Below are 12782 nucleotides of genomic sequence, written 5' to 3' on the forward strand. Positions count from 1 at the left end.
ACAAGAAGTGCAAAAAAAAAAAAAAATGGCAGGAGGGGAGTTTGGTAGAGAGCAAAGGGGCACTGCAGGTTGCATTGGACATCTCTTCTTGTATTCATGACCTAGAGAAAACAAAATAATCTAGGCAAACTTCAAAAAATGAATACTATGTTCACATCACATGTTCATTATACATATAAATACCCTGATATCTTCTGTCAAGGCTGAACTTACTCATTAGTCCAGATTCTATGGCAACTGTGGCAAAATTATTATCTGAAAATCCAACATAAGTACACGAGATTCAGTGTATTAATAGTCTTGTTTCTAATTTACATTTGAATTTAAGGAGATCTTTTTAAATTTACTGCAGCCTTCTATCTACAGAATCACTAGTGATGGATGGAACATTTGAAAGGTCTGATTTGTGCAACTGACAGAAAACTCTAACCATAGTTAATGCCTGATTTTCCAGGAATAAAGCTGGATTTAAGATATATTGCAAATGGCAAATGTGCTCCTTTAAAGAAATGACCATATCCCATATACCCTTTCTCTCCATTAACCACTAGTGAGTTAATCTCAATCTAATTAAAAATTGTAAATATTAACTGAGGACAAAACAAAACAAATATAATATAATCTGATGTTAATATCATTCAACTTAATTCAAATATCTCACCCAATCACATTATATGTTCACAAAAGATTTCTAAAGTTCATAACAGAACTAGCAAAGCTACAAGAACAACTATAAGGATCATGTAAAACAGAGGACTATTTCATGCCATGGAAGACTAATAATGGGGTGGTAATGGGAATCAGATTTAAAGAAAATGAACAATGGTAGAACAGGCCAGGAATTTATAAACTTATTAAATACCGTGACTAGATATAAAAATAAATGTCCAGAGATCTTTACCTGCAAAGACAGGATGAGGGGGTAGGATACTCCGCTTACCTTTAATGTAAGTAAAGGAGAAGAAATGGCAATATTTTTAAAGGTGCCTAAAGATTCTGCAGCTAGCCAGCATAAGATTCTGTGATAGGTCCAAAACCCTATTCCATAAGGAGCTGTTGCAGAGCAATATTTTCATGCAATGTATAATTAATTAGCAAGATATGATTGCAATTAGCAGATAGAGAGTCAGGTTACAAGCATACCCAAGAGAACCAAAGATTTGAGAAAAAAGACAGTCTGCCTGAATTCCTTCAGATGACTACAGTTTCAGCTATAGTCTAAACACTGGCAGGAACCCAAAATAGAAAAGGCTGTATTAGGGAATAGTCTTCATTTTCCTAACTTATTTGTGATAAGTTGCAAGTTTTCAGAAGTAGTGGCTCAATACTGTAAACAAAGCACTACTCTGGCTAAGCTCTGTTCCACTCTATATAGCAATTTTTAGAGTCTTTACTGCAAAGAAACCTACAAATGTTTCCCATGGAGAGCGCTCTCCAATTTCCCATTAAATCCTTAACAATGAGAACAATGAAAAAGAAGTGATATATGATTCCTGTTTAGTAAATCATAAAAATCAGCTAGAAGGGGAGCTCTCAAGTCAGTTTTGAGAAGAAACAAATTATTAATTGGTCCTCTCAAATGCTTATGGCAATTTACAGATTAAGTGTCCTAAAAACATCTCTGCTAGAATTAAGCAAAGTAAGAAAATTAAACAATTCAACCCACCGATAATTCATAGTTTTAGAAAATGTACATTTTATTTTATTTGATATAATTCACATGCAAAGTTCCTGCTAAAGCAGCACATCTAGTAATGAAACAACTTCAAAGTAATGCAGATTTGTTTTTAATTTGACATTTATGAAATACTCATTGAAATTTCAAACTTACAACTTCAATTTACTATGGCTTCCTCTGAAAATCCTTTTTCAACTAAAAATTGCTTGCACTGAACAACACTGAGTTCATGTCCAATATTAATAAATTTCAAGAAATGTCTAATGGGTTCAAGAAATATAGGAGAATGCCTTTTCACTGTTGTCTTCATATAGAGCAGAAAAGGCCACCATGTGTGAGTGCAAACTCACAGATTAGCACACATTCCCCTTCAGGGTCAAGAAAAAGGCCATCTGCTTATAATGCTCAGTAGTGACTGACATCAGATTTGTTAAACCTTCACTACATCTTTACAATGGCTTTCTTATTCTCCCTGATATTCTGTAGTCTGTAACATCAGAAACTGACCTTGGAAATGCCTATAGACAAGGACATATTAGAAATTTCTATTTACCTATCTTCTGCCTGCCTCTGTGACTCTGAAGGTTAGGCTATTGTACTATCAGAGTCCTAGGTTCTAGTCTTACTGCCTGACCCCATCCTAGATGGTTGCCAGCAGGAAAAGCATAAAACCCAGAAAATATTATAGATAATTCAACAGTATCACTCAAGAATGGTAATTAAACCCACATATTGGCATCTATCAACCGACCTACTTCTCAGGCCCCAGATTGCCTATTACAACCATGCCCTTGAAGCAACTTTTCTATGTACCCCATCCACATCAAAGCATTTATTTCTGAGCTTTATATCTTGCCTTTCTTCCAGGAGCTTAATCTACTGTACAAAATAGTCCTCCAGTGCCATCCTACCCCCAACCACCCTGTGAGATACATTGGGCTGAGAGGAACTGAAAGGAACCATCACCTGTCAGTTTCCAAGGCTGAGGCTGACTGGAACCTGAGTCTCTGATGTCTTATCCAACACTTGAATCACTACACCACACTGGCTCTAATGTACTGTAATACATTACCTATACATCCTGTACAGATATCTGTATATCTTGAAAACAAAACTATGGAGAACTCAAAGTATTTTTCTTTGAAGCAACCTCTTCTATTACAAAATCCTCAGTGGCTTGGTATAATGCTTTCAATTTCCTTTTTTTTTTTTTTTTGCAGATAAAATCTCCCATATTTGGGGTGGACTGAATGCCACTTTTGACATAAAGTCAAATATGGGAGTGTTTGCTAACTCTTAGTTAGATTAGCTCAATTTCTATTTGTGATCCCCAACAATGTAGACAGGCTGGTTGAAATGAAATTGAAATCACTTGGCCTCTGGATCCCCACCCAACTTGATTTGCAAGTTCTACCCAGAAAGTGATTAAAGAAATCCTAATTAGCATCACAAATGCTTCTCTGGAGGAGGACAGCTAAATAAGGAAGAACTTTTAACCAACTTGACTTGCAAGTCCTACCCAGGAAGTGATTAAAGAAATCCTAATTAGCATCACAAATGCTTCTCTGATGGAGGACAGCTAAATAAGGAAGAACTTTTAAACCTCTTAAGAAGCTTGCCCTAGATCACTCAAAGATGGGTAATTATCAATCATGGCTAGATAAAGTGGTTGATAGAGTGGTGACCTCTCAACTGCAGACAGTCTAGAAGGAGATTATTCTGACCCATTTCAATCTGGCTTCAGTGTAGGATACAGGGCTGAAACTGCCTTTGTCAGCCTGATAGATCTTTGTCTGGAGAATCAACGGAGGGAACATGACTCAGTTGGTTCTTCTTGACCTCTAAGTGGCTTTTCATACCAACAACTCTGGTATCCTTCAGACTTGCTGTGAGATTGGGGAATAAGTGGCATGGCTTTGAAGTGGACCCCTTCCCATCTCTCAAGCGGATTTCAGATGACTTCACTTGAAGACAGTTGCTCCTCAAAATGGAAGCTAATAGAGTGTTTCTCAGGGCTATGCTTTTCAGTATCTACATGAAATCTCTGGGAGAGATCATCAGGATATGTATAACTTGGTGCTACCAGTATGCTGATCACACTCAAATCTATTTCTCTATGGCATCTGCAAGAAATGATGTGGCTACAACTTCTACTACTGCCTACAATCAGTAATGGGCTGTGTCAGGGAAAATAAATTGACACAGAATCCAGACAAGGCAAAGGTGCTGTTTGTGATAGAGTATAATTTTATAGAGGTAGTAGATCTGCCTGTCCAGAATAGAATTACATTCTGCCAGGAGGAGCAGGTATGCAGATAGTGTGTTTCTTGATCCTAATCTTTGATTTCTCAGCAATGTCTTTATCACCTTTGGTTGATAAGCCAGCTGCATCCCTACCTAGAAGATAATGACCTTTAAACTGTGGTTCACAGGTTGGTAACCTCCAGGCTTGACTATAGTAACGTACGCTATAAGGGATGCCTTTGAGTCTAGTCTGGAACCTTCAGTTGGTATAAAACTCAGCAATCACGCTAGTCTCAAGAAGGATGTGAAGATACCATATCACATCTGTGCATAAAGCACTGCAGTAGCTGCCAATTTGTTTTCAAACAGAATGCGAAGCACTCATTATTACCCTTCAAGCCATACATAAGCTTAGATGATGAAATGATGAAGCAGTGAATAAGGTAGGTACAAAAGTTTGGGAACCCTTTCAGTCAGTGCTTTGCTTTGGCAGAAATTACAGCTTTAGAATGTTTCCCGTAACCAGCTAAGAGTCGATCTATTCTTTCTTTTGCAATTTTCCCTACATTTCCTTGCATAACTCATCTAGCTCGAAAATATTCTTACATCTTCTTGCATGTACTGCTTATCTGAGACCTCCATAAACATTTTCAATAATATTCAAGTTTTGGGATCCTAACTCTAACCCACTTTTGCTGTATTCTTATTCTGAATCTGTAAACAGATGCACATGAATAGTAAGCATGCATTCAAATTTGCAAAAACATGTGAGGTTTAAGTTTGTAACCATACAGAGATTATGCCAGCCTCTGTTCACTCAGAATTCACTGAAATATTCAATTTGACCTGGGATGCCTAAACTTTTGCATACAATTATATTCAGCATTAGCTTTTTTTTTTAACTGTTTCACATAGATTCTGACAAAACTAGTTGCTTTCCTATTTAAAACAAAAACAAAACTATTCCTCCAAGTGTAGCTAAATATCATATTTTCAAAAAATCTACTCATTACTGCTCTTATCTCAGTGCAACATGTTATGGCTGTAAATATTCTTAACAAAGTTCAAAAAGTAAAAAAGGCTGTGGAATTATGTACTGAAGTGGCCATTTATCATTAATGCAGCCTAAACACCATGCTATTTAGCATTAATTTGAAAATACAAAACAAATCCTAATTTTGGAGTTGAGGTAATATATACATTTAGTGATCAAACAAACCATAGTAATTTAAGTAAGATCAATACCTAATGGTCCTTCAGTTATTGCTGAAAAATGTCCCAGCAGTCCCAGCCAACAGGGTCATTGGTAAGGGATGCTAGGAATTGTAGTTCAGCAACATCTAAAATAAGAGGACAATGCAGATTCAAATCTGCCTTCTTGAAAACAAATGCATTTTATAAAAGCTATTAGATGTGCTAAATGTCTCCCACATGCAGAATCAATTACTCTGAACTGATGAATTTAAAATACATACAAAATATATACAATAGAATAGCAGTATGTGTCAAAATCTACCCTATTCCTATACGTAAAATCAGGTTTATTGACATTTCTTGCATCATTTCCCATGAAATTCTTGTTGACCTTTACAGATCTATTTTCTTCTCCCTACTGTAATTATGATAAGAAAAAACAGTAGAGGCATTTACAGTGTATGAATGAAGTACACCAGAAATGCAACAATCACTCCAATGAATGTAGTATCTCATAAATTACTGACAAGAGTACAGTATTTAAAGATAAGGAGAAAAAAATAAAACTGTAGAATGCTATCTAATACATCCAGAAAACAAAGAGCAGAATTATAATCTAATAGATATTAGGCAGTTTGTTTTAAGTAGCTGTAGCTACTATTTCCTTAACTAAGGAAATACTAGAAGACAGAATTTTAATATTGCAGGGAAAAAAAGGGTGGGGGGGAGACCAATAGATGCAGTCTTCTCTTTTATCCATGAAACAACTGCATGACATGTATGGTTAAAGGATGCCACAGTGCAGAAAAGAATCTCCAGAGTGTCAGCACAGGAAAAAGTCTTTGTATAGCAATTGCAATGAGAGCTGTATGCAACATATCTGTAGTTTAGAAACTGTACCTCACAGATAGTAGCCACAGAACATTTAGTGCCAACTGCCTTCCCGGGCACAGTAAGACTATAACTGTCCTGTAATCACTATGGATAAAAATGAAAGCAAATGGGGGAAAAAAAACACTTCACCCAGTCAGTATTGCTTACTTTGTTCAACATTCTCCTGCTTTGAAGATGTGAATAGGAACAGTAGAAGCACCTTCTGATTATTATGTTTTGCAAAAAACAAAGCTAAATAAAATCCCAAATCTTTGCCGAAGTTTATCATCGTTGCATTGTTACCTTCACTTTTTCTCTTCTCAAACAGCAGAAAAGACAATTTTCATCAAAAGACCAATCAGAGACACCTTCAGGCTCAAAGTCTGTGAATAAGAAGAAAAAGTTATTTCACATCTATAAAGATGCAACTTTTGAATGACTAAAATTCATTCCTAATTCCCTACCTGTTTTATAAGACGCTTGATGCTATATGAGCAATGCTAGTTTGAATGCTACCATGCTTTTAATTTCCACAATGTTACAAAAGTATAATTTTCGCCTACACACAAAGCTAATTTTCCTAAGCAACACCAAAACCACTGCCAGTTATGCTCATTAGTAATTTTAGCCAATATGAAACTAACTGTGAGCACTGCCTGGGGGAGGGAAGAAAGCACAAATCACCAAGGTAACATACATTTTCTAGAGACAGAGCAGAGGTTGAGTTTGTCATTAAAGATGCAGATCAAGGCAAAAAAAAAAAAAGATATAATACCTTTAAACAAACTCAGATCTTTTAATAATTCAGGTCCAAACAGCCCTTCTAGAATACTTTCAAATCCTAAAAGTAAAGAAAGAATGTTTAATTTCCTCAATTATACATATCAGTGCCAGAATACCGACAATTCTATATTTATCTGCTCTTAGAACAAATCTGAATGTGCTTTTATTATGTATTCTATATCCCTTGGTCAATCCTGTCAAGTCAATTAAAACACACACACACACACACACACACACAAAATGACATAAAAGCAGCATACTGAAAATTAAGCAAAACGTAGTTCAGGAATTGAAAATGTTGTATTTAAATGTGATTCAATTAAAAGATGCCAACATTTAAAAAAAAAAACTACTCACTTCAGATTATGAATTCAGAAATTTATTTATCTTCCAAATAGAGTCCACTTTTAAGCCTTATTAATTATTTGAAAAGGAGAGCCACTGATGGTTAATCTGAAGCCAAATATAGAGTGTGTTCACTCTGTACATGCTTAATTATTACTGAGGTATTTACTTGTTTTTTTACAATGCTGGGAGTTCCTATTTCAAAGATTACATCTCACACCCCCCCCCAATTACTGCCATATTTGTGAATATAATTACAGTGTACTTTTGGCTTGCAGCTAAAGAAACAGCATACCTATTTATCAGCTTCTCACAATACAAGAGAAATAGGAAATATACTGCATCATAACAAGCATGAATTCTACTGAGGTAATCCATTTACCATTTACATGTAAAGATAATTTACAAATACTTTACATTTGCCTTACAATATCTGAGCTGAACAGTACAGATTTTATAATGTTTTACAGGTAAAAAAAAATTCAAGGGATAAATTTTTTCTTGATCTATATTACATAGAGAGCAGACGGATCATTTGGCTTTGGAGAAACAAATTACCATTAAGCAAAGGTGATATCCTCCTAGTATGTAGAAAAAGTCCGATGTTCATTTAGTAAATATTATCAGGAGTCATATTGCAAATTTTGAAGAGTAACAGTTATTAAGTAGATCCTGAAAGTATTTACTAAGATATTCAAACGACTGTGGTGGAATGAAACTGACAACATAATCACACTTCAGTCTGTTGATTACCTAATGACAAAACTACAAAGAAGTGACAGAAGTATAGGGGAGACAAAATACAAATAAAACAACAGAAAAATAAGGAATTGGAGAGAATGCACATTGGGAGCATCTAAACACAGATGATAAATCCAAATTTTGGGATGTAGACTGAGTCTTTTAGTTAATTTTAAAGGAGCCTTGTCTAGCCTTTTAAGCGAAACTGGCACATCTCTAATTCACAACAGAAATAGTCCAGAAACATGGATGCTTTGTATATTATAAATTAATATAATTAAGCACTATGTTTGTTTTTTAAAGTTATTAGAAAACTAAGAACTGAAAGAAAGAATTTGGAGTGCTGAAAAAGAAAATGTTAGGAACTGCACAACATTTCACCATTAAAAATTTCCTATATTTTGCTTTCTCGTTAGGAGTTGTATTGCACATGTACATGTAAATATACAACTAAAATCTTGAATATTAAAATCTTACACATTTTAGCTTATGCAAATTGGTCTCTAAAAAACCAGAAATCTTTTAAATAATTGCCATTAATTCATATGACACAGAATTTGTTATGCAACTAAACAAGCATTCACAGTGTCTATGAAATGGGTTACATAAAGTATACAATCTGGCTTGCTTTGTTCACTGTTCTACCAATGGTAATGACACTTGGTTTATATTAATATTAAATATTAGATTTAACAGTTGCATAGCAACAGCAGAAAAGCTTATATGAAATACTTGCCACAGAAAATGCCAAACAAGCAAGGATGAACTTATTCAGAAATTATTTTAAAGACCCACATTATAATTTATTAGATTTAGATTATACAGCCCAACCCAATACACCAGAAAAGGGAACAAATTAATTAAATAATGTGATTTGCTATGTTAAGTTTTAATAAAGAAAAAGCAAAGGACAAGCACGTGTGTGCATGTATCAATTACACTGGAAAGATTTGAGAATATGAGAATCTGCTAATGTTTTACTAAGATTTCTTTATCAACCTTTTACGAACTAGGAGGAAATACGATTTTATCCACTGATAATATCTTACTCCCCTGCATTGAGATGTGATATGTTCCTATGGATTAAGAGGAAATAATATGGCTGCCTTTGTCTGGTTCTTTCATTCATTCCCAGGAATGTTTGATCATTTCTACTGCTGAACAGAAGAATCTTAAAAGTCTCAGAAAATTTTCATTTTGTTATTTCCATTTCACAATGAATTTAGATTTTCTGTCCTTGGTGGTGATGGACTGATTTCAAGGAAATACAGTTATATTCTCCTTCTATTAAAAAAAACTACCATGAATAACAACACTTGACTTTTTTTAAAAAAAAGTTCCACTGTAAGAGATAGATTATTCACCATAGAAGACTCACTAAGAGATTTTTTAAAAAATCAGGGATTAATGCAGATCAAATCAAATCAAATCTTTATTATGGCCATAGACCAGTATAAGGGATAAATGCAAAGAAAACAGTAATCTTATACACTCACGTATATAGATTCATACTTTAAAATGTTAGCATGTATTACTTCGGTTATTATTGCTGGCAGCTCTTCCAACAGATTTTTTTTTTAAATTTGGGTATTTTAAATTAAATTTGAAAAATTTACTGTAAAATGTATGTATTGCCCTGTTTATGTTTACTTCTCTTAATACATTATTTATTGCCTTGTTTAGTAAAAACAGGATACCAGGAATATGCATACTTTATCTTATCTATATTAATACCATATAAATAGCTCATATTTAATAAGTTATACAACACAGACACTAAGCATCAGTTATCTGGTTATCCTTTATGTTCCCAGCTATACTGTATGTTTCATTCTCTCTGGTTTTTTCCAGAGGTATTTACATAGTACCTCCTCTAATGGCCATAGGAGGATCTAATGGGCAGCTATGAAACAACCAATAGATGGCTAGAGTCATTATGCTGCATAAAAGAAAAGCTACTAGATTCCAAAGTGCTTTGTTATAGATGTTTAAAGAACAGGCAAAGAAAAGAATCCTAGAATCTATTATCAGGGTTTCCTTATTTGTTTTAGCCTTTTTAAGTACAAAGTTGCAAGTAGCTGCCAAGAAACATTTTCATTCTCTTCTGAATTTCATATGGTGAAGTGCAAGTGGCCCAGCTCAGGCAAAGCTTATATGAAGACTCTACAGCTATACATGAATGGCTGTCTGTTCTCTGAACTGAGGACAAGCCAGTGAATTTAAAGTTAGGGTTGCTTCCTGAGGTGAGCCTATACTATGCTCTCAGGAAGACTTGGTAGCATAAGCAGTTGCTGAACTAACCAAAATACCTTGCCAGTTAACTGTACAAAATACAGAGAAGATTCAGCTATTCAAACCAACCAGAGATACATATCACTCCTGCAACACTGCAGCACAGCCTTTGTACAACATGATCACTAATTATTTTTTTTCCAGCTTGCCTCAGTTTCTTCCATCTTTTGCATGAAGGAAACCACTGAAGCTATAAAGCTCAGAATAAGTTCAAAATCATATACCAATCAGGGAAATAAACCTGGGTTAATCTCATGATTTTCAGTGAATGTATTGCCAGTTTTCAATACAGGTAGTCCCTGGGTTAAGAATGCCCAGTTTATGACGACCCACAGTTAAGAATAAAGCCTACTGCAGCAAAATTTGAGTTAAATACACAATGGTTCAAGTTAATTGCCCAATACTACTTATATAGTATTATACAATAATACTGTTCCAGCTTACATACAAGTTCGACTAAGGACAGGCCTTGGGAATGGAACTCATTCTTAAACTGGGGACAATCTGTAGTCTGATATGTCTGACAATGAGCAGGAGGGAGGGGGTAGACATTGCATTAAAAAAAATCTTAATTTCTGGGAAGACGGGTTTCAAATGGTTTGCCCACTGACCTCTCAAAATAGGAAGCAGAAGCCAAGTGAAATGATTCCTTACCCATATGACCTCTATGACTGCATAAGATTGCCTAAAGGATAAGACTTTTTAAATTCTTCATTTAAACTGCAGAAGGATGGAGGGGAGGGCTCATTCAAACTTAACTCCTTAATTTAGCAAGAGTGGAGAATTATTTTGCGAAAAGGGAACAGTTACAGTACTTCCTAGGCAAATTCTTGTATTTGGTCCTGAGCTCATTGGAACAAGTACATAACAACAATGGTAATTTCTCAGAAAGTTGGCAATCCCTATGCACTTCCAAAAGATTTGAGATCAGATTTTATAGTTGAAGCTTACCACTATTTTTGCAACAGATTATCTAGATATCCTGCTACTTTTAGTTAAAACAATTTTGCAAGTTCTAGTTATTTTCACACAAGGATATTGTCTGTGAGTGCTGTGATTAACTGCTGCCCTTTTCTTTAACTGGAAAATCTAAGGGTTTTTTTGGCTTTTTTTTCTGCTTGCCAATATTGATCAAGAATGACTTGCATTCTTAGATTATTTTAGCACACAATATTACCAGAGCTAGAAGCATCATAGAGAGAGATTACTGGGGCAACATCCTGCAAAGTACAACTGGTTCAAAATTCAGCTGTCAGTCATGGCCAGTTCAGCAGAATAACTCTTATTATGCAGAAGGTCAATTAGTTACCAATAGGTAGAATCCAAAATTATGGCAATTACCTATAATGGCCTTTATGGTTCAGATCCTCATTAACTACAGAACCTTTTTCTCCAGTCAGAGTCTATCCATCTTGTGTGTTCTATCCGGAGACACTGCTTGTGACTATGCTGATCCCCAAGGGGAAATGGGATACTGGAACAGGCTTTTCCTACTACAACCCTACAGAATATTCTCCTCCCTAAAATCAAGATGGCTCTCTCCCTGTTTTGGAAAGAGGTAAAGACTATCCTTTTCATCAAGCATATGGAGCAAAGTTGATTGGAGGGGATGCTGCTACACATTATGCCCAATAGAACTGCCTGTCTCATACACTAATTTTATGAATGCTTAAGTTCTCCCTGTTTGAATGGATGAGGAGGAAAAGGCAATGTTCCTCCATTCAGCCCATTTCCCTTGGAATAGCCACCCTCCAGATGTTAGGTTGGCATGTCCTTGGTATCACTCAGGTGGTCAACTAGTACTGTTTTGCATAGCATGTGATATATAATTGTTGCCAATTAAATTAGGCACAACTGGGTGTTTTTAAAATTACTTAACTTTTTTAACTAACTAAACACTGGGAGCCATATTTTAACTACATTGGTATATAAAAAACATAAATAATAATTTTTAAAAATTACATTGGACTATGATTATTTTGAAGGATTCTATGTTGATTTTCTGGTTGTTTTTATACCATCCCAATCATAAACTTTGTATAGTTGCTTTGTTTTATATTGACTTTTGTGAACTATCTGAATTCTATGATTGGGGTGGCATAAATTTTTAGTGAAGTTTTATAAACACAAGTTTACAGCTCACAGATGAATTACACACACACACACACACACACAGAGCAGGATAGTAACAGATTGAAAGCAGTATGATAAAACAACATTAGATCATTGATTAATGATGACCGTTCACAAGTAGCAATAGCCCAAGCATCCTGGTAAAGAAAACAAATAACTCATATTTAATGGATTAAAAAAACTCTCTCCTATGTTGTGATTCTTATTTGTCAGAAGTGAATATTTTATAAGCTTGCTTATAACAATAACATTTTGTTCTCTACCAATGCAATACAAAGGTAAGAAAAGAGGGTGAGTTGCCAAAAAAAAACCCCAAAAAACCAAAAAAAACCCAACCCCTCTCATGGCACATTTTTGTACAACTAGAATCTTCAATCCTCACACTCTAATCTGCCAGACTAATAATGCATTGAAACACTGAAAATTAGTTATTCACCAGTAGGTGACGTAGTCAAAATGTTGGCAAGTAATTTTGTGGGCTGATGTAGGGCTGTGCTAT

General features: G+C 35.0%; 1 protein-coding gene across 4 annotated transcripts in view; it reads right to left on the reverse strand.

Annotated features, from left to right (window-relative positions):
* The window catches only part of LCOR (ligand dependent nuclear receptor corepressor), a 92554-nt gene that overhangs the window by 64348 nt on the left and 15424 nt on the right, over window positions 1-12782 (reverse strand). For 2 of the 4 annotated variants that reach the window (XM_088132193.1, XM_088132194.1), the window contains exons 2-3: window positions 6765-6830; window positions 6293-6372 (exon numbers count right to left, since the gene is read on the reverse strand). In XM_088132193.1, coding sequence (XP_087988319.1) covers window positions 6293-6372; window positions 6765-6830 — 146 coding nt within the window. Of the gene's footprint in view, window positions 1-5167; window positions 5263-6292; window positions 6373-6764; window positions 6831-12782 lie in introns of those variants that run through there. The other 2 variants (XM_088132191.1, XM_025167927.2) reach the window with 2 other exon arrangements.

Source organism: Python bivittatus, unplaced genomic scaffold (genome assembly GCF_059951505.1).
Source record: "Python bivittatus isolate LINGU-HERP-01145 unplaced genomic scaffold, Pbiv_v1 ctg000980_np1212, whole genome shotgun sequence".
NCBI classification, from domain to species: domain Eukaryota; kingdom Metazoa; phylum Chordata; class Lepidosauria; order Squamata; family Pythonidae; genus Python; species Python bivittatus.